The 23306-nt window shown below is 43.3% G+C and overlaps 1 protein-coding gene across 15 annotated transcripts in view; it reads right to left on the bottom strand.

Moving 5' to 3' along the window:
- The window catches only part of KIF21B (kinesin family member 21B), a 463280-nt gene that overhangs the window by 317868 nt on the left and 122106 nt on the right, over positions 1-23306 (bottom strand). For all 15 annotated transcript variants that reach the window (XR_012688103.1, XR_012688104.1, XM_075195637.1 and 12 more), the window contains one exon: positions 15626-15806. Coding sequence is in view for 13 of the 15 variants with exons in the window: in XM_075195637.1 (XP_075051738.1) it covers positions 15626-15806 (181 nt within the window). In the remaining 2 variants the exon portion in view is untranslated. The remainder of the gene's footprint in view (positions 1-15625; positions 15807-23306) is intronic.

The following is a 23306-nucleotide window of genomic DNA, read 5'->3' as shown; positions in this document are numbered from 1 at the left end:
CAAAGCTCACGAGCCCCCAAATTGTTATGTGCGTATTGTCGCTAACCAATAACGATTGTCGAACCTCGATTTGTGTTTCCAACGCACAAAGATTTATTCACAAAAAGTAGTATAATATATTCAAGCGAAGTGATAATAAGTACAGCCGTTACTTATCGCAGGCGCTCTGGATCCAGTGTACAGTCATTCAATCCTGAAGTCTGGGGACAAGATGTCTGAACACTAGATGAGAAGCTGCTGCTTATATGCACACAGGAATACAGTAAAACAATGAAGTTGGTATAGCTTGCTTCAATTGGTCCAGGTTTCAGGAAGGTCCAAGGGGTTGTCAATCATTGGCTAGTTCATCCTAAAGAATCCAAAGGAGGGGGTCATCTCTCCAGGGGGTATGCTCTGCTCTTCCCGCCAAGATTCCTTAGTCTTAAGTAGTTCATAATTCCCTATCATTCATAACTTGCGTATGCACTCTGTGATTCCTTCGCAGAGTGAACCGAACAGTAGCAAATGTTAAGAGGTTTATTATGATACCACACATGATATGATTCCTTCAACCTGTTCCATATATTTCACTAATATGCATATAACTTATAATATAAAACATAAATAGTACTATATTTCGACATAAATGACTATGTGTTGCAACTACCATTAATGTGTACTATTTTACAAGTGAGCGTGTTTGTGCGAATGTATGTAAAAGACTAAATACTGTTGTTGCCACTTGTTGTGGCTGCGTACGCCCTTTTACGCTGTAAAGTGCCCTTTTACGCCGTAGCGTACCATATGCATCTTTTCAGACAAAGACAACCAAGTTTGCTCGATTTTAATTGAAATGACTTTATCCAATTTGCTGACTTCGACAGTAGATTACAGCTGGGTGCAATGTACAACCATTGTTCGTTCGAAAAAAAATAAAAACATTCTAGTATAACAGTATCTTCTGATACAGAACACCTTCACTCTAAAACAGATAGCAGAGGACAGACTTACCACAGTAAAGGCTCAGTAAGAATGAACCTGTTAGTGCAGGTTGAAACATGCCCCAACCTGCCGTGAGTGACATCACCTTTTGAGAATGCTGACAGCTACTATTGTTTCATAAATTACAGAGAAGCAATCAAGAGAGGCAAGTGGCCCTTATAGGGGTAATTTTTATGAGGAATTTAATGGTGGTGTTTAAGATTCCAAAAGGAAAACACCTGGGGGTAAATGTATCAATATGCGAGTTTCCGGCGGGTTTGAAAAGTGGAGATGTTGCCTACAGCAAACAATCAGATTCTAGTTATCATTTATTTAGTATATTCTACAAAATGATAGCTAGAATCTGATTGGTTGCTATAGGCAACATCTCCACTTTTCAAACCCACCGGAAACCCGCAGTTTGATACATTTACCCCCTGGTGTGCAAAATTATAACTAATTACTTTTTGTTTTTAAAGAGAACATTTTAATTAAAAGTTAAAAACTAGAGATGCTGAGGCTCGGTTCCTCAAGAACCAAACACATCGGAACTTAGGGGACCCGAGTAGAGAGGCAAAACGTCATTGTTACGCCGTCGGATCTCAGATCTCGCAAGCTTTGAAATCTATAAATACCGTCCTCAACGGCGAGCTAGCGCCATTTGAAAGAGAGACACAGAAGGGGTAGCACACTGTGTAGAGCAGTTGGTCAGCCAAATAGATAGAATTGAAAGAGGAGGGGGTAACAGTGTTCAAGTCTACAGTGACATTCAGGAGATCTCCATTGCTAAGTCTCATTGCAGAAAAATACAAATACTAGTGCTGTCAGGTTTAGTGTAATTCTGCTGACAAATTCTACTGTGTTATATAGGTAGTATACAAAAAGGAGAGCTCCATTGCTAACTGTCATTGCTGAAATACAAATACTAAGCCTTGCAGGCTGTTCTTCTAAATTTGTAGTCAAAGTGTACGGTGTTATATACACCCAAAGAGATGAGCTCCATTGCTCCATTGCTAATTTTCATTGCTGAAGTACAAATTCTAGGCATTGCAATCTTTTCTTCTGAATTTGCAGTCACAGTGTACTGTGTTATCAAAATGGATTCACAGCAGTACACAGAAGACCAGGAGCACCGAGCAGCTGCTGTCACCAGTCATGATGATAGTAATCCCTGTAAAGCCTATGTAAAAGTACATAGTGTTTTTAAGTCAGGGAAACTAAAAAGTAAAAAAACACCTTTTACCTTGGTCAAGAAAAAAAGAGCTGTAATCCAGGCAAAATTATCTGCAGAAAAAAATAAAATTGCCAACATGCCATTCTACACACGCAGTGGCAAAGAAAGAATGAGGCCTTTGCCTTTCTCTATGAGTGCGAGTTCTGCAACTGTTACTGAGGCATCTTCTTGTAATATCGTGACCAAGCAAGACCTTGTCATTCGGACTCCAAAAGTGGTGACCAAAGACTTTTACGTGTAAAAGCCGAGCTGGAAAAAAACAGTAAGGCATTATAGGAAAATGTATATTCAGATTCAGAAATGACACAAATCCCTGAGGAGAATCCATCCACGAGTGCTATGTGTAATCGTGACCATTATGATAGTGTACCCATAAAGAAGGCCCCTTTCAGTCTTTCTGCAGATGTGTGCTTGAACAGCCCGAGTGTAGCCGGTGATACATCAATTGAGGATGCCACTTTGGAATTGCAGCAGGATGAGGGGGATATTTTTGTAGCCGACAAGGGCGCTAATAAGGATGTTGATAAGGATGATGTTGTTTGTGTAAGTCCTGCACTGGTGGAAGCAGTTCTTGCACATGACAAGAAGGTCATTGTCATGCCTGGATATAAGACCAAAAAATCCACCTCTTATGTGTGGAATAATTTTTACCCAAATCCTGACAACAGTTGTCTAGCCATTTGTAGCGTATGTAAAGCCAGAGTCAGTCAAGGTAGGGACCTTAACCATCTAGGAACCTCATCCATGTTACGCCATTTGATGCAAGTTCATGGCAAGGTGTTGGGAAAATCTGAAAGTTATGCTAAAAAAACAACAACAAGCAGTCCATCATCAGCTAAGACCCTTCTCTCACCCACATCCCGATGCCTGCAATCTACACCCACAACACTGTCCTCGTCAATATCCTCAGTATCGATGGGCGTTAGTCCTGCATCCAAGTGGCTAAGGCTAGATGACTTCTCCACTATCCTGGATTCCTCAGAAGAATTCTTGAGCGTTAGTCACACTGCTGCTGCTGCTGGGGGTGAATCTTCATCCCAGAAGCAGACCAAGAAGAAGAGTACTAGTAGTTTACAACAATTGATTGCTAAACAATCGTTTGCAAGAGGAAGCAAGTATGAAAGCTGTCACCCAGTTGCAAAGTGGATCACAGACGCCATAGCGACTATGCTAGTATTAGATCTGCATCCAAAATCGACTATGAATGCAGCTGGTTTTAGACAGCTACTTGAGGTCTTGTGTCCCCATTACCAAATTCCATCACAACACCATTTTAGTAGAAAAGCTATTCCTCACCTCTACCAGAAGGTTCGTAAAAATGTTATTATTGGGCTGCTAAATGCCATTCTACCCACTGTACCCATTCTTAACCACAGATATGTGGAGAAGCGAAACTGGGCAAACTAAAGACTGTGACAGCCCACTGGGTTGGTGATTCGCCTTCACAAGCAGGAACAGCAGCAGCATGTACCCAAGTACGTCACATTTGTCAAAGGCAGGCTACTCTGTGTATCACCTGCTTCACTAAGAGGCATACCTGTTACAAAAACGAAGGGATGTCATTGCAACATGGTTTATCCCGCTTGGACTCTCCTCAGGATATGTCATTTCTGATAACGCCACCAATATTGTGAGAGCATTACAGCTGGGTTAATTCCATCACATTCCCTGTTTTGCTCACACAATAAACTTGGTGCTGCAGAGCTTTTTAAAAAAATGGCAGAGACGTGCAGGAGATGCTGTCTGTGGCCCGTAAAATATCTGGACATTTCCGGCATTCAGCAACAGCGTGTAGGAGATTGCAGCAGCTGCAAGAGCAGTTTCATTTACCCTGCCACCAACTGAAGCAAGAGGTGGTGACAAGGTGGAATTCCACCCTGTATATGCTTCTGCGGATGGAGGAACAGCAAAAAGCCATCCACGCTTACTCCACAAGCCATGACATTGGGAAAGGAGGGGGGATGTATTTTAGTCAAGCGCAGTGGAGAATACTTTCCGTGTTGTGCAACGAGCTGAAACCATTCAAAGTAGTCACCTGTGAAGTGAGTTCACACACTGCTAGCTTGAGTCAAGTGATTTAGACTTTTGGAAAACCAGTTTGAGAAACTGAAGGAGGAGATTAAACAAAGCAATTACGCCAAGTATGTCGGGCTTGTAGATCAAGTACTTTATTCGCTTCACCAGGATCCAAGAGTTATCAAAATTTTGAAATCAGATTACTACATCTTGGCGACTGTGCTTGATTCTCAGTTTAAGAGCTATGTCTTCTCTTTGTTTCCAACTAACCCAGATCTGAAGAGATGCAAGGAGCTCCTGTTGAGCAAGATGACAGCTCAAGTGTTACGTGACAGGACGACGTCTCCTCCTTCAGTTTCTCACAAAACTGCTGCTAGGAAAAAACTTAGCTTTCCCAAGAGACCCAGGGATGATGCAGATGACTCTGCACCAAATTTTGACATCTGGTCTGGTCTAAAAGAATTGACCAAAAAACGTGAATCCTCTGCCATAACTCCACCTGATCCTACTGTCAACATCCAAAGGATGGTGGAGGATTATTTTCACGACAGCATAGAAATAGACACATCAAACAGTTCCTTTACATACTGGGAGGAAAAAAAGGGAATTTGGAGGCCCATGTACCAACTCACTTTGCGCTACCTAAGCTGCCCACCCTCCAGTGTGTACTCGGAAAGAGTTTTTAGCACAGCCGGGAACCTTGTCAGAGATCGGCCTAGGAGGCTACTTCCTCAAAATATGGATGTGGATGATGTTCATAAAAATGAACTTCAAGTTCCACGAGGAAGGCCTTTCCCGCCAATTACATCAAAATACTGAGACTTCTGTAATGGTGGATTCCAGTGGTGATGAATTAATAATGTGTGAGGATGATGTACACACTGATGAGGGTTAGGATGATGACAACAACATCTTTCCACAGTAGATTTCGTTAACAGCACTGCTACCTTAGGAGGCTTAAGGCCATTGTTTTGTGGGGGCCCAAACAAACCAAGTACTTCAGCCACAAGGAGTGTCACTTTTGTGGCTGAAGTGCTTGGCTTGTTAAAGTGTGCATGTCCTTTTTAAGATGGGTGGGAAAGGAAAGTGTGCATGTCCTTTTTAAGATGGGTGGGAGGTTCCAAGGACAATTCCATCTTGCACCATTTTTCCTTTCAGCTACCACTGTGTGCCAATGTTACCTACATGTGCTATATATTGTTGTGTGCTTAGCAAAAATCTTAGACACCCATTGATGATGTAGATGACTCAGCACAAAATGTTGACATACTCTGGTTTCTTCAACTCGCGGGAGTTCGGCGAGGGAAACTTGCCTTTACAAGGCAGCGCCGCTTTAAATTTTAGCTGTCATCTCGCCGAACTCCGGCGAGTTGAAGAAACTGGAGTATGATACATTTACCCCCTGGTCTGGTCTACTATAAAAGAATTGACCAGAATTAGTGACACCTATGCTGTAACTACATCTGATCCTACTATCAACATCAAAAGAATGGTGGAGGATTATTTGTAATTTTTTTGAACGTATAAAGACAACAGTTTTATTAACAACGAGGGGGGTCTGCGCTCGTTGCCATGTATTAGCTGTAGAATTACCTCAGTTATCCAAGAAACAGGTAGAGCGATCAAATGAACCATAACTGGTTTCATGATCCAAGAACAATTTAATCTTGCACCACTTTTCTGCCACTGCTGTGAGCCAATGTGTTCTAGATGTGGTAGGAACTGCGGTGTGTTTGAGTCATTGCTCTGTAGCTTAGCATCCAGCCAGGTCACTGCAGTATTTGTCCAAAAGTGTATCAAAATAATAATGTGACCTGTGAGGTGGTCAAAATTGACGGCAAATGACTTGAAATTAGTGTTATTGAGGTTAATAATAATGTAGAATCAAAAAAAGAGCAAAATTACGTGATTTTAGCATATTTTAGCAATTTTTCTATAAAAATACAGATCCAAAACAAAAACATACAAGGGCAGTTTTGCCAAAACCAAAACACGAAGCTAATCCAGATCCAAAACCACTTCACGGGGGTCAATGAGCATCTCTATTAAAAACTCATACAGGCAATCAAAAGCCCATTATTTTTCTTTCATATCCTATTAAAGTATACTTAAAGGATATTTTTTTTTAAAGAAAAGGGACATATTAATGTCTCTGGCTCAGGTTGATAATGCTTATTGAACACTAAAATATTTTCGGCTCAAAAAAGTCTTGATTTTGGACCTAAATGATTTTTTAATGACTCTCAGAGTCAGGCAACATTGATAGAACTTTTTTTCTGGAATCCCCATATTGTGATTGCTAAAGGATAAAAAATTTAAAGTGATATGTGGATTAGGCACTGAGATGTGAATTTTTTATGAGATATATCACAATTAAAACGGAGAATCAGAAGTGGCATTTCTGAGCAATTATACATAACTTTGACCACCTATATCTCAGAAACTATGATGCCTAGAGAAGATAAATTTTATATGAGTTAGTAGATATGTGGTAGTATCAAGTGAACCAAGTTTCATGAAAATCTGAGTCGGTGGGTGCCATGGCCTGGGTGAACTGACATGGAAAGACCCAATACCAACTCCCCAGCCAGGGGCTCCAACTCGTACGTTCATTGCCAAACTACTTCACTAAAGAGACAGAGACACAATCATCAAGTTGACCAGAGTGAAGGGCCCCTTAAGTTTAAAAATCATCCAATGTTAGTTTTCCCAGATTTTGCCATGGAGGTCCAAAATAGATGGGCCCAGTTCCTAGAAGTTATAGGACAAGACAAACATTTATGCTATTTCCAGCCAACACCATGTGGTCGCAGATAGGCCTTCTTCTCTACTCCTCAGCAAGCGGTGGACTGATTCGATAGCAGGCCCCAGGCTGATGTTGTTCGACCTGGTTTACTCTTAGTTGAATATCAGCAGGTAAAACTAAACACACTGCATAATAACAGTCTCATTTTTTGCTAGAAATGTATATTAAAGGAAAGTTCCTAGTTGCAATTTAGGAGTTGATAGCACTTTGCTTGTTTAGTTAGGTATATAGGGATCGAGGTATACCATAGTTGGGGAGTATACAGGGTGGGATTTAGTTAAGGTAAAGGTTTGGTGTTTGTTCAAATATAGTATATGTTTAGTTTTTTTAGTTAAGTTTCAGATAATAAAGTATTTTGAGATACATTTGTTATCAGGTTTCCTTCTGCCTAAATTTTCTAATGTGATAATGGAATATTGAAAAGCTTGATTAATGATAATAAGGAAAAGCAACAGTATTAAACACTTTCTTTTTTTCAGTATTTACTATAGGGGAATAAATGGTAGGAATAGTACATAAAAATGGAAATGCAACCGTACCATTAATTAATGCCTGGCTTACAAATGAAGAAGTCAGGAGACCACTAAATAAAGATAAATAAAGCTCCAGGTCCAGATGGCATACACCCAAGGGTTCTTATGGAGATAAACTCAGAGCTAGCTAGACCTCTTTTCTTAATTTTCATAGATTCATGAGTTCAATTCCCGACCATGGCTGTCACAGCTAGGAATATTTGTGGATCCCTAACCTCTACTTAGATGGTAAAGCAGAGGGTGGTGGAGACAGAACACGCTGGGATAAGTTCAGATGGAGAATCACAATGAAGAAATACACAGACGATAAAGTAGTGTTGCAACTTTAGTATATTGTTCAATGGTGCAACAGCAATAATAAAAGACATGTACAACTCAGCTGTGCTGAGTACACGGTAGTTGAGGAATAAAACAATCACATCAGTACTTCAAGTGGTAACCATGAGCAACAGCATGAAAAACAAGCAATACAGTTCAACGCTGAGATGATGATCCAGAACACTTGTAACCTTGTAACACAGACAGCAATAAAGGAGAATCACTGACACAGCTTGGAAGTCCGATGAGGATAGTAAATAGACTTGGCTGATCCAGATGGAATGTGATTCACTTTAGCGGATGGTTATAGGTAATGTAACGGTACTTGTCAGCGGAACAACAGATGTATATATATTCCAAGAGCTTGGTGAACTAGAGACATGCAATAGAATGTTGCTAGAAGTACAGCGTGACAATAGAAATCCAATACACAGAGAAACGTAAGTTCATCCCTTTGACAGAAAGCAGCTGATATCGCACAGAACTTGATTAAAGGAACTGGCTCCTAGCTCGGCAATGATTCTTAGAAATAGTCCAGCAATTCACAAACAGCAGAATGATAATAATAGCTATGCCAGACCTAGAACCACAGATGACCAGAACTTGATTGTAGTTCAAAAGAATAATGAACAGCCGAGCAGGGCGGTAATGAATCCAATCAATATGAGCACAGTTTGTAACAAGCAACTCACGACAGTTCAATGTGCAGATGAAAGTTCAATGAATAGTTGCAGCCTTAGAGATGAACCATGAAATGGTATTCAGCAGGGCCAAATGGAGATCAGCGATGACAGGCAATCTCGCCAGCCGAATAACATCCAGAAGACACTGTAACAGATTCTGGATACTATATTACTAATCTTGATTAGCGCTGGCTTACCTGAGGTGCGGAGTCTAATGATCTCCCCGGTGTTCACCAAGAACCGCCGCAAGGCGGGGTGGCCTTCGCTGCCAGGAGTCGCAGGTTGCGGTCCCCAGGTTCGCCTCAAGATGTAGTACAGCGGAGTGAAGCGGTGGTAGCGGAGTCAACAAGCCGGTTCGGTACACAGGAATGGAGTCAGGCAGAATCAGAAGGCAACTCGGAGTCAACAAGCCAGGTTCGGTACACGGGTCACAAGAATAGGAGAATGGTCAGCAAGCCGGGTCGGTACACAGGGATTGGAGAGCCAGGGAAGTCAAACAGGCAGAGATCAGCACACAGGAGACACTGGAAACAGGAAGACACTGCAATCCACGAAGAGCAGGAGCCAGGAACAGGTAAGTGTTGCTCTGACACTCAGCGAGTGTCAGAGTGAGGTTTTTATACTGAAGGGGATTCAAAATCCCCGCCTCTAGGGTTGTGGTCATATGACCGCCTCCGGGTGCGGTCACACGGTCCTGAATGCGGAAGTGCGGCTGGACGGAGCGGCGGGGATCAGGTAAGTCCGTGACAGACACTCAGGGAGTTAGGTATGCAGCCAGAACCCATGGTAGTGTGAGTAACACGAAGATCAGGCAATGAATCCCTGATCACAAGAGGTTGAAATAGTCTTCAGTAACCAATAACTTCAGAAGGAGGTTTCCAATTAGGATAACAGAAAACAGCCATGAAAAGGTAGAGACTCTGAAATAGGAGACAAGCACCAACATAGTTCCTTAAAGGGCAAGTCACACAGCAGCACCTAGTTATGAGAGCGGTGTGTGACAGTACCCCCCCTTTTAGAAGTGGCCACTGGACACTTAAAGATGACTTTTCGTGGAAACTTAATATGGAACTTGCATAGTAATGCAGGAGCATCAATCTCAGAAGCCTTTACCCAGGAACGATCCTCAGGGCCATAGCCCTTCCAATCCACTAAATATTTGATCACTCCTCGAACTTCTTTGGAATCTAAAATTTGAGTGATCACAAAGTCCTCCTGTTGAGAGAGTTCAGGTACTGTTGAAGAAGATGTTGAAGATGAAAAACAATTAATAATTAATGGCTTCAACAATGAAACATGAAAGAAGTTTGAAATATGCAGTGAGGGTGGCAGTTTCAATTTGAAGGACACTGGGTTGATGACCTTTAAAATCTTATATGGACCGATGAATCGAGGAGCAAACTCCATAGAAGGAACTTTAAGACGAATATTCCGAGTGGATAACCAAACTTTGTCACCCACTTTAAAGGGCAGGTACAACTCTACGTCTCTTGTCAGCTGCTGATTTATATCGAATAGAAGTTTTCCTGAGCTGAGATACGACTTGTTTCCAAATAGTAGAAAAATTTTGAATGAGTTCAGTAGCTGCAGGGACATGGGTGGGAGGGAGGGCTGAAAACTTCGGCAACCCAGGATGTAAGCCATATACAACATAAAATGTAGAAGAAGAGGTAGACTCATGAAACAGATTATTGTGTGCAAACTCTGCCCATGGCAGAAGATCTATCCAATTATCCTGATAAGCAGATGAAAACATACAAATAAAAGTCTCAAGGTCTTGATTCACCCTCTCTGTTTGCCCATTCGATTGTGGATGGTATCCAGATGAGAAATTAAGCTGAACTCCCAAAGCTTTACATAATGCTCGCCAGAATTTAGAGGTAAACTGTACTCCTCTATCAGACACAATTTCTTGAGGGCATCCATGCAAACGAAAGATCTCTTTAATAAAATGTTGTGCTAAAACTGAGGAGGAGGGCAATCCCTCTAACGGTACAAAATGAGCCATCTTTGAAAAGCGGTCCACCACCACCCAAACCGTATTATAACCTCTACTAGGAAGAAGATCAGTTATAAAATCCATACTGATGTGAGTCCATGGTCTAGAAGGTATGGGAAGAGGCAACAAGGGTCCGATAGGGGCCAGATGAGAAGATTTATGTTGGGCACAAACATCACAGGAGGCCACAAAATCTTTAACATCAGTACGAACGGATGGTCACCAATATGAGCGAGATATTAACTCATATGTCTTTTGAAATCCTGCATGGCCAGAAATTTTAGAGCCATGCACCCCCCCCCACCCGTTTTTTTAACCACTCTGTGTCATGCTGCCCCCCCATTTTTTAACACCTCTGTGCCATGCCCCCCTCATTTTTTAACCCCTCTGTGCCATGCCCCCCCCATTTTTTAATCCCTCTGTGCCATGCCCCCCCCCCCCGTTTTCCTTTACTTACCGTTTCCTTTTCTTCTCTCTTCTTTATTGGTCCTCTCTGCTCCTCTGTGTTCCATTCAGACTGAATGCTGGGCGTGACATGATGACGTCACGCCCAGCATTCAGTCTGAATGGAGCAGAGAGGAGAAGAGAGGAGGGACGCCGGCGCAGCGATCACGTATGTTTTTTTTTAACTACTCTGCTCCCCCCACCAACGACTGAGACCCCCCACCCCGCCGCAAAAAAAAAACGCAAGAAAAAAAAGTTACTTTTGAAATAAAAAAAAATAAATCGTCGGGCCCCCTGACATAATTAGTACCCGCTCCCCCTCCCCCCTCGGCGGCCCTGGTCTCACATTTGGAGGAGGTGTATCTCTCTTCTCGTATGGCAACTGATAGGCAGGCCTGGCTGGTGGTGCAGCAGGAGTGGGCAGATTACCTGCTAAACAAATCAAGACGTAAATTGCTGTTTGCTAGGCACACTCAATATTTTGAAGCAGACAAGTGTGGTAGATTCCTGGCATATTTGGCTAGATCTGAGAGGGCGGCGACTGCAGTGGCAGGGATCACGGATGTTTCGGGTGTGGTGCACACTGTGACTGAGGAGATTAATGAGGTTTTTTATGCTTATTTTAAAGATGCGTATGCATCTAGGACCGAATATTCTGATTCTAACCTAGACTCATACTTGGCGACTGTGAACTGAGTGCGACTGGCACGGAGAGTTTGGACTTATCAATCACTGATGAGGAGATTGCTGCTGTGATCTCTTCCTTCCCAAATGGCAAGGCTCCAGGTGTGGATGGGGTCCCTATCGAATTATATGAGACATAGGGGGTTCTTTGTTCCTCGCTTACAAGAAATATTATGAGTTTTAGAGATTTGGGCTCTGTGTCCCCATCCATGTCGGAAGCTCTTATAGTTCTTATTCCTAAAAAGGGGAAGGATCCCCTGTTCCCAGACTCATACAGATCTATATCCCTATTAACAACGGATATTAAAATATTGTCAAAAATTTTGGCGTTGCGTCTAAATAAGGTGATCGGCGACATTGTGCATTCTGACTAGACTGGTCTTATGCGGGAAAATCTACGGCTATAAATTTGTGCAGACTTTTTTGCCATCTAAAGTTGCCCCACCCGGAGGAGGAGGGGGCGGTGGTGGTGTCGTTGGATGCTGCTAGGGCTTTTGATTCCATTGAGTGGAGGTATTTGTGGGCGGTTTTATTAAAATTCAGTGTCAGGCCGGTTGGATGTGGATGGGATATTATCCTCCTTTGAACAGCTTCGGGGACTATACGAACTGCCTAGTAGTCATTTCTTCAGGTATTTGCAATTAAGGCATGCTATAGCCTCGCAGTTTTGGGGGGCCATCCCGAGTCTCAGTGCAGGTCCTCTATGGGTGCAACTGTCATGGTTGGGCTCGAGGAACCAAATTTCGTCCATATATTCAATTCTGTTGGAAGGGACTGGTGTGGGCGGCTTGACGGGACTGCAACGCCTATGGGAACCCCAAACGCCTTTTTAATACATTTAAATCTCTTTTCAATCCTCCCACCCCAAACCCTCCGTCTACTATCAGTGCCCTGGCTATTGTTTCCTATTTCAAGGACAAAATTGATAAGAACAGACTAGAATTGGTATCCTCTTCCTCGACAAGCAATCAGCTCAATTCCTTCCACCAACCTCTGACACACTCTCTTCATTTGACCCCACAAATGAAGAGGAAATTTCTACGCTCTTCTTATCTTCCTACTCTACCTCCTGTCCTCTTGATCCTATTCCCTCGCAAATTGGTAGATCCCTGTCTCCTGTGCTCATTGCACCTCTAACTCAAATCTGTAATCTCTCACTCTCTACTGGCATCTTTCCATCACTATACAAGCACGCAGTGATTACTCCTATTCTAAAAAAACAAAACTCCGACCCAAACGCTCTCTCAAATTACCGTCCCATCTCTCAGCTGCCGTGCTCCTCCAAGCTTCTAGAGAGACTTGCCTACACTCGCCTCACACGCTTCCTTTCCGCAAACAACCTGTTGGATCCTCTTCAGCCTGGCTTTCGTTCTGAACACTCCACAGAGACTGAGTTGACCAAGGTTGTCAATGATCTGATCACTGCTAAAACTAAACGCCATTACTCTCTCCTAATTCTCACGGATCTCTCGGCTGCATTTGACACCGTTGACCACTCTTTTCTCATACAAACGCTGCAATCCCTAGAACTTCAAGACATTGTTCTATCCTGGTTCTCTTCCTACCTTTCTAATCGCTCGTTCACTGTTAATGTCTCTGGGGCCACCTCTGCTGTGCTTTCCTTATCAGTTGGAGTACGCAAGGTTCAGTGCTAGGTCCTCTGCTGTTCTCTATCTATACCACTTCTCTTGGAAATCTAATAAGTTCCATTGGATTTCAGTATCATCTCTCGACATCTGTGTTGTCCCGTGTAACTGACTGTCTTTCTGCCATTTCATTTTGGATGTCCTCTCACTCAAACTTAATCTTTCTAAAACAGGGTTAATAATATTCCCACCCACCAACAAGAGCATACCTGACATTTCTATCTCTGTTTCTAACATGACCATAAATCCCACCCCACAAGCTCGCTGCCTAGGTGTAATCCTTGACTCACACGTATCCTTTGCTCCCCACATTGACTCTATATCTAAATCATGTTACATACATCTAAAAAACATTTATAGAATTCGCACATATCTCACACAAGACACTGCAAAAACCTTAATTCATGCACTTATCATCTCCCGCATTGACTATTGCAATATCCTCCTTACTGGTCTTCCCCAAAACAGTCTCAAACCCCTACAATCTATTTTGCACGCTGCGGCAAGATTGATTTTCCTTGCAAATCGTTATTCCTCTGTTGAATCACTCTGTATGTCTCTACACTGGTTGCCTGTTTTCTACCGAATCCAATATAAAATACTTTTACTAACCTACAAGGCCATCAACAAAGCTGCACCAACATACATCTCCTGTCTTGTCTCAAAATCCCTCCCAACTCGGCAACTCCGTACTGCACAAGATCTGCGTCTCTCATCCACACTCATTACACCGTTATACATCTACCCCTTGACCTTGTTGTGTGACAGGATCATTTAGCTTATGAGTCCCTTTTACCTTTGCAGTCTGGCTGGGCTGACTGCAAATGTAGACTTAACCTCATGTGTCAAACTCCATTTGTCCAATAGATTGTAAACTTGCGAGCAGGGCCTTCTCACCTCTGTCTGTTTTACCCAGTTTGTTTATTAGTTTACTATGTTTGTCCCCAATTGTAAAGCGCTACGGAATATGTTGGCGCTATATAAATAAATAAATAAATAAATGATGATGATGATGATGATGATGATGATGGGAAGTTGATCTGGGGAAATTAACGATAAAACCTGGGATACTATTTTGAACAGTCCGTGTCAGGTTGCTGCTTCTGCCAGTTTTCGTGAGGTCCAGATTTTCCTTCGAGTTTCTAAATTTAGTGGGGGACAATTGGTCCTGTGTCCCAAGTGTGTGAGTGTGAGGGGGGACTTTTGGCAAATGCTCTGGAAATGTCTTCCTTCTGGAGGGAGGTGGGTGCATAATACGATTGGGAGTGGGAATATATGCCATCACACCAAGACTATGAATATCGGTCTGGGCTTGACCAAGAATACTCATAAGCTTATTAGACTACTCATTACTACTTTACTTATGTTGGCAAAGATGGTCATTGCAAAGAAGTGGATAGCCCCGGAGGGTCCGGCCTTGAAGGATTGGATTGATCTGGTTAATGATACAGTAGGCCATGAGCGATTCATGTACACTAGCAGAAATTTGCTTGACAAGTATGAGAAGATCTGGTGTAGATGGAGAATATCTCCTTATGTTACAGAGGGATTGAGGGAGGTGGACCTCTCTTGAGAGTATTATGTCCGGGGCAGGCACCCAGCCACTGTTATTAATATTATTATTTTCATGCCTCATTGTATGCTAGTTGTGGGCAGGTCGCACGGGGAGACTGTTCCTGTGTTGCATGCCAACTGCTGATATGTTTGTATATTCTTTAAATATATCTGAAGTTAGTTCCTAAGCTGCATATATTTGCTGATGTATGATGTGTTTTGACAATGTATGCATGAACTTATGACACTGCTACTACCCCGGTGTGGGTTTAGTTTTGATTGTTATAGCCTAATGTTATGGGCTTATGTGTTGAGTGAAAAAGAAAAAAACATAATAACAAAATTTTCTGATTTAAAAAAAAAAAGTAGACATCTTTTCTCTAGGCACACTGTGTATTCTCAAGGGGACAAAAACAATTGTCTTATGGCATATTAGGCTAAGACATAATTACAAATCAAGACTCTCTCTGCTATAGTAGATGATCTGGGTATTAAAGGTTTCCATTATGATCAAACTGCTGAAGTTTTCTATGGATATTGTAAACATTTGTACAGCACACTATTCACCAACTAACAGATTATCTCAATCAAGTGTGTCCCCAAATTAGATGCGGACTCACTTCATCTTGATTCCCCTATTACGATGGAGGAGATAGATGCAGCGATCTCATCATATACAAATTCTCTAATGTCTCCAAAAGTTCTGCATTATGCCCACAGTTAAAAATAACAAAAAATTATTTCTCACCAGCCCTTTGTAACAGACGAGCAGCCTCCTGTCCAGCCATTCGTGTGACACGGGCATTAATGGCTCGAATGGCTTCTTGCAGTGCAGTAACACGGAGCCGTAATGATGCATTTTCACTGCGCAGCATAGACAACTCTTCACACATATCACTCAGAGCATCAGAACCAGGTACACGGTGACCCTGAGGAAACATGCAATTTGTTATATAGCTTTGCAGTTATAGGAATAATCATCTGTAGATGTAAAAATAATTATATTTAAAATTGTACTTTTATTTATTTAGAAAAAAAAGTAAATGCTTAAATCCTGTAAAATCACAATTACAGTATTATATTTTATCTATATAGTGCCTACATAATACATAGCGCTTTACAGAGAATATAAAAATAATAAAAAAATCAGGCGCTAATAAATAAAATTCACAATTACAGATAAACAGGTTACTGAAACCAGTATATAACGATAATATAAATGCAATAATGAGAGAGCGCTGATAAAGAAAATAAAGTATGTATTTAAAAACAATAGTGACACTGATCAAAGCTGACAGTCACAAACGCCCCTATAATATGAATATCAAATGATTTATAATAGATATAACATGTATTCATTGTCGTACTGAGGCATGCAGAGCCCACCAGTGGAATGCAATGGTAGGGGCCCATGTTATAAGGTGTCCGCCACTGTGAAGTGTCATTGCTCCACTAAAGTGGCTAGCTGCACGTGAGAGTGTGGTCCACTGAAAGAGGGGGTGTGGTCAGTCACTGGAATGGGTATAAGGAAAGAAGACTCACTGCCCTGTTATAACAGTTTGTTGTAGCTACATTGTAACTGGCAATAATTTATGAGAATAATTTATACTGTATAAATGTGTTAATGTTAATTTAATTATTATTAAATATGAATTTTTACTATTCATTTGCTTTATTGGCTGACAGTTCTATCCATCCAAATGTATTAATTTGTTCTTCAAGCCTCCAGCAACACCCCCTCCCAGTTCTATCCAAAACACAATTCATCACCCCTACATATTTTTCTCTAAGACACTCGTCTCCATCCCCTGCCCCACTGGCATTCTGAGGAAACCTACAGAAATAACATACAAATGCCACACAGATAGGAACCTGCTTTGAATTGTACCCATGATCCCAGCACTGTGAGGCAGAAATCCTAAACATTATCTTGAAAACTTAACGACATATGATCGTCACATTTTCACTGACATCTCCTCCAAACATTACACTGCATACTTGCCAATTTTGGCAAGCTGGCCTTCGGGAGATCCGGGGATAGGTGGGTGTGTGGGATGGGGCTGGGCGAATTGTGCAATTTGGCCCTGCCCCTAAACTGTCATCACAATTTATAGCCTATTACAGCAGGGTGCGGGCCATAATGATGCGTGAATCGCATCCTAAGCCCCGCCCCACCACTTAACTAATGAAGTGGCCAGGAATCGGAAGGTTGCCCTTCTCTCCCAGGAGTGTGGGAGGATTTCCAGAAATCCAGGAGTCTCCTAGACATTCCAGGAGAGTAGACAATTATTGCATAAAGGTACTGATACTTCACTGCATGTATAGTATATAAAGGGATAGAGGGCACCACAGTGAGGCAGTAAACAAAACCAGCAATATCCTAACAGTTTCTGAACATTGCCTAGATATATTTTAGCATAAAATACTGAACATAATATACTTCCACAAACCACTGAATCTGCTTGTGTAGGAGATGCATCAAACACAAAATAGCTGCCAATAGGGACAGGATGGGAAAATTATGCTCTGCTATAATGATGGAATAGATCAGGGGTCGGCAACCCCCGGCATGCATGCCAGATTTGGCATGCGAAGCCGTTAACACTGGCACGCCGGCCCCCAGGTCACGTCCTGACATCAAGGGGGAACGCTGTTATCGGGACCTCTGAGCTTCTGCCGCTGGTGTCTCTAGGGGAATAGGTAGTTTCCATTTAAACTGTAGCGTGTGTGCGGTCATTTATACAGGTACCGCAGCGCTACATCCTCTACCTACAACCTCCTTCTACCTGTTTTTCCCCTCTTCGCCTCCCTTCTGACTCATTATTATTGAATGCCTCTCTCGAGGTGCACTGTAAAAGCGGAGTAAGTTGAAGTAAGTTAGATCTCCCATCTACATTACAACCCTGCCTTCTCCTGCCTCCATTTTTCCCTCCCAATGTGTGCCTCTGCCCCATGAGTGCCTCTGTCCCTCCTGACCCATGTGTGCCTCTGTCCCCCTGCCCATATGTGCCTCTGTCTCCCCAGCCAATATATGCCTCTGTCCCCCCTGCCCCATGTGTGCCTCTGTCCCCCTGCCCCATGTGTGCCTCTGTCCCTCCTGACCCATGTGTGCCTCTGCCACCCCTGCTCTATGTGTGCCTCTGTCCCTCCTGACTTATGTGTGCCTCTGTCTCCCCAGCCAATATGTGCCTCTGTCTCCCCAGCCAATATGTGCAGGAGGCTTTTGCACAGTGAAGCCTATTTAACACAAAATATCTGTCCTTTGCGTATATATATATATATATATATATATATATATATAAATAATGGCACACCTGGGCTTGACGAGGTTTTAGCCGACACACTTACAGAAAAAGGTTGCCGACCCCTGGATTAGATCAACCATAAAGGGTCTTCAAAAATGTACAAACTATATTGAAGCTAAAATGAGTGGATTAACTGTGATAGATGGTAATATAAGTCCTGTACATGATACAATATAACATGAACGATAACATAACTGGAACAGCAGGGATTGAATAATATTTGCAAGAAATAAACATAGTCGTTAATTAAAAAGTGTTAAAAGATGTTGATTGTAAGTGGTTCCACATATTGTTCCCACCATTCCACTACATATCATCATCATCATCATCATTTATTTATTTATATAGTGCCAACATATTCCGTAGCGCTTTACAATTGGGGACAAACATAGTAAACTAATAAACAAACTGGGTAAAACAGACAAAGAGGTGAGAAGGCCCTGCTCGCAAGTTTACAATCTATTGGACAAATGGAGTTTGAAACATAAGGTTAAGTCTACATTTGCAGTCGGCCCAGCTAGACTGCAAAGGTAAAAGTGACTCATAAGCTAAATGATCCTGTCACACAACAATGTTGATCAAGGGATAGTTGTATAACGGGTGGTAATAGGGTAATGTAGTGAGGTTAAGAGGGTGGTTGAGGAATATTATAAGCTTGACTGAAAGGGTGCGTTTTCAGAGAACGCTTGAAATCTTGTAGACAAGAGGAGAGTCTTATTGTGTGAGGGAGAGAATTCCATAGAATGGGTGCAGACCGAAAAAAGTCCTGTAACCGGCAATGGGAGGATGTAATGAGTGTGGATGTCACGGCTATGGATATTTTGAGGATCCCCAACCTCTACCAAGATGGTAAAAGCAGAGGATAGTGGAGACAGAACCCATTGGGGTTGATAATTCAACTTGGGAGAAGCACAAGGAAGGATACACAGACGATGATATAGTGTTGCAATTAGTATATTGATAGATTATTCAGCAACAGTAGATGACAGATGTAAAATATATATAAATACAACTCAGTTGGGCTGAGTACACGGCAGTTCATAAAACAATACAATTACAGCAGTACTTCAGATGGTAACCATTAGCAACGTCATGTATTGGCAGAAACAGTTCAACGCTGAGATAATGATATAGAACACTTGAAACCTTCAGAACACACTCAGCAGTAAAGGAGAATCACTGACACAGCTGAAAGTCCAATATGAGTAGTAAATAGACTTGGCTGATCCAGAGGAAGTATGATTCACTTTAGCAGATGGTACAGGTAACATAATGGTTCAAACAGCGGAACAGGAGATGTTAATGCAGTCCAAGAACTTGGGCAATCAGGAAACATGCAATTGAATGTTGCTTAGAAGTACAGCGTGGCAATAATAGTCCAACCGTGTGTAACACTAGGAGTCACATACAATCCCAGTTCACCAAGAGGCGAGAGTTCATCATTAAACAGGATACAGCTGATAATGCACACAACTTGAATAACGGAACTGGCTACTGGCTCGGCAATGTATATTCTAATAAACAGTCCAGCAACTAATAATCAGCAGAGTAGTAATATAGCCGTAGCAGACATAGAACCACAGATGACAAGAACTTGATTGTATTTCAATGAAGAATACAGTCAGCCAGGCCGAAAGATAGTTGAGCCAAATAGGAGTGCAGATGTAATAGGCAACTCACGAGACAGTTCGGTGTGCAGATGGAGATCAAGGAATAATATCAGCTTGTAAATGATCACGAAGTGGTAAACAGCGGAGCCGATGAGAGCAGTGATGACCAGCAGGACTTGGCAACAGATAACATCCAGGAGATAGTCAAGAAGTCAGATATGCAGCCAGAACCCACGGCAGTGTTTGTAACATGAAGATCAGGCAATGAGTCCCTGATCACAGAAGGTTGAAATAGTCTTCAGGAACCAATAAGCTTCAGAAGGAGGTCCCGATCAGGATAACATAAAACAGCCATGGAGAGGTAGAGACTCTGAAGCAAAAGACAAGCACCAACATAGTTCCTTAAAGGACAAGTCACACGCTAGCACCTAACTATGGGACCGGCGTGTGACAGTGGATGAGAGACGCAGATCTTGTGCAGAATGGAGTTGCTGAGTTGGGAGGGATTTTGAGACAAGACAGGAGATGTATGTTGGTGCAGTTTTGTTGATGGCCTTGTAGGTTAGTAAAATTATTTTATATTGGATTCGGTAGAAAACAGGCAACCAGTGTAGAGACATACAGGGTGATTCAACAGAAGAATAACGATTTGCAAGGAAAATCAATCTTGCCGCAGCGTGCAAAATAGATTGTAGGGATTTGAGACTGTTTTTGGGAAGGCCAGTAAGGAGGGAATTGCAATAGTCAATGCGGGAGATAAGTGCATGAATTAAGGTTTTTGCAGTTTTTGTGTGAGATATGTGCGAATTCTGGATTTTTTTTTTTTAGATGTATGTAACATGATATAGATATAGAGTCAATGTGGGGAACAAAGGATATGTGTGAGTCAAGGATTACACCTAGGCAGCGAGCTTGTGGGGTGGGATATATGGTCATGTTATCAACAGAGATAGAAATGTCAGGTATGCTCTTGTTGGTGGGTGGGAATATTATTAACTCTGTTTTAGAAAGATTAAGTTTGAGTTGGTGAGAGGACATCCAAGATGAAATGGCAGAAAGACAGTCAGTTACAAGGGACAACACAGATGTCGAGAGATCAGGAGAGGATAGATAAATTTGAGTATCATCCGCATAGAGATGATACTGAAATCCAAAGGAATTTATTAGAATTCCAAGAGAAGCAGTATAGATAGAGAACAGCAGAGGACCTAGCACTGAGCCTTGCGGTACCCCAACTGATAAAGGAAGCGGAGCAGAGGTGGCCCCAAAGAAATTAGCAGTACATATCTGCCTCACTTCTACATCCTGCTCCTGTGAGGGACTTATCTGGATGCGAGGCATCCAGGGGGTCCCTCTCCGCTGCGATAAACAGTCTGGTGGCGCCCGTGCGGGTGACCGGGACGGGGAACCAATCAGAGTTCCCTGCTCGGTCATCTGAATTTTGGCACCACAATGAGCCAATCAGGGCTCGCCACGGCACCGCACATGCACGCGCCAACGTCAGCAGATGTCGGCATGTCAGCATCTATTTAAGCCGCCGTCGTTGGCATCGGCGAGAGGAGAGGATGGACGGTCGTTGACAGCCCGGCGGAGAAGACCAGCAAGAAGACGCTGGGGGCGAGACAGTGGAGGCAGAGAGCCCTGGACAGGGCTAAGAGCGACTCTGCCTCCTGAAGACCCGACGGGAGCAAGTAAAGAAGCCAGCTGTGAGCACTGAGGACGGTGGCGGCTGGAGGAACCCCAGGAGAAGACCCCTGAAGATGCCAGTGTAAGATAAGGCCCTATTGGGCAACCCTTCTCCCAGGTCGGCGATTCTACATATATCCGTTTCGGAGAGTTGGTTTGTTTTCTTCCTTCATCAGGCACAAGGCCTGTGGGAAGATCCGGCATTAGGCCTGTGGTGAGATAGTGGGGGTAAGACCTGGGCACAGCTAGGACAGAGGCAGGCTTTTGTTGTGCATAGGCCCCATAGTTAGTGTAGGGAGCACAAGGCCCCATAGCTAGATTCAGCAGGGCACAAGGTCCCAGCAGTAGCTTTAAGGCACAGGGCCCAATAGGCAGTTGTAGCAGAGCGTAAGGCTCTTGATTGTAGCGGGGTGCAAGACCCTTGATTTGAGGTATGGCAATAGGCCAGCAACAGTGCGAGCAGAAGACTCCTGTTATTGTGTGGCGCATTTGGTTCACTAGGTAGACGTCACTTGCTACTGCTATTCTTGGATCTGTGCAACCAAGGATATTGGTATCAAACTAGTATACTGTATAGCATTGTGTATTGTGTGTGGCTGTGCTTTGGATATCTCTTTGCAGGTGCAAGACGTCAGGTCCCCATTAAAGGTAGGCTCTTGTTTCCTGTTTCCACCCTCTCCTTTTTGTTGTTTTCCTTTAGGGAAATAGTTAGCACCATCTCACATACGGTCAGGGGTAGGGTACACAGCAGTTGCCCGGCCCGTAAGTCCCAGGGGTCACAGAGTTGGTAAGGCCATGGTTGGGTACCCCATTGCCCGTGCAGCACGTCCCTTGTGAGTTCCGACAGGACCTGTCCTCGGTTCTACTTGGGTGCCTGACGCTAAATTCCGGCAGGCCCGCCTGACTGTTCCAGTTTAGGCAGTGTTACCACAGGGTTGGGCGGATCCAGTCTTAGTTCCGGCAGCGGCCGCTGACGGTTCCAGGCAGAGGCGCCTGACCAGGTGGCGTGCGGTTTCTGTGGGTTCCACCGCCTTGGTTCTGTACCTGTTCCCCTAGAGAGGAGTCCTGCTCCTTGGTAAGTTCCCGGGATTTGGGTTTAGTGTATATCCCATAAGCAGAGTCGTGCACTGGCCCCCAGTTTGCGCGGGTTTAGGTCTCCTGGTGTATCTGCTGGTATCAGCGTATGGGTGGCCTACCATAGTCTCACGGTTAGAGTTGGTGGGAGGCTGGGTGTTGTCGTTGCAGGTGACGGAATGACGCACAAAGGCAGCAGCTAAGGGTAGTAGTTATCCAGTGAGTATAACAATAAGTCCCCTTTTTTCCCGAACGGGCTCCCACCTCTTGGTGGGTGTAGTACTTGGGCGGGATTGTTCCTAGGCCCTTTTACTGGCGGCGCCGAAGTAGCAGCCCAAAGCAAAACGAGGTGTCGGTGACCGGGGTAGAGAGGGTGTCTCTGCCTTGTAGTCATCACCACGGACACTGCCCCTCCTTCGAAGGATAGCAGATCTTCACCCTTTGTTTGCCCCGCAGGGGTCGTACCGGTAGGCGTGCAGGGAGAGGAGAATCAAGGCGAGTCTCGGATCAAGAGTTCGCAGACAGTGAGTTGGTGTTCCATAGTGTTATCTTGGGGTCAGATGAGTAACTGGGGTGTAGGATAGGGGATTGTGCTGCGTGGCCTTTTCCCCTTTTAGCACCTGTTACACTCCCATCATGGATTGCTCCTCTTCCTCTATTCTCCATGCTGCTTCCACCATGCACTGCTCCTCCACCTACTTCTTCATGCTGCTGTCACCATGCATCACTCTTTTTCTGTCTTCACCTTCTGAAG

This window comes from Mixophyes fleayi, chromosome 2 (genome assembly GCF_038048845.1).
Source record: "Mixophyes fleayi isolate aMixFle1 chromosome 2, aMixFle1.hap1, whole genome shotgun sequence".
Lineage (NCBI taxonomy): Eukaryota > Metazoa > Chordata > Amphibia > Anura > Limnodynastidae > Mixophyes > Mixophyes fleayi.
This window is presented reverse-complemented; position numbering and strand designations above follow the sequence as displayed.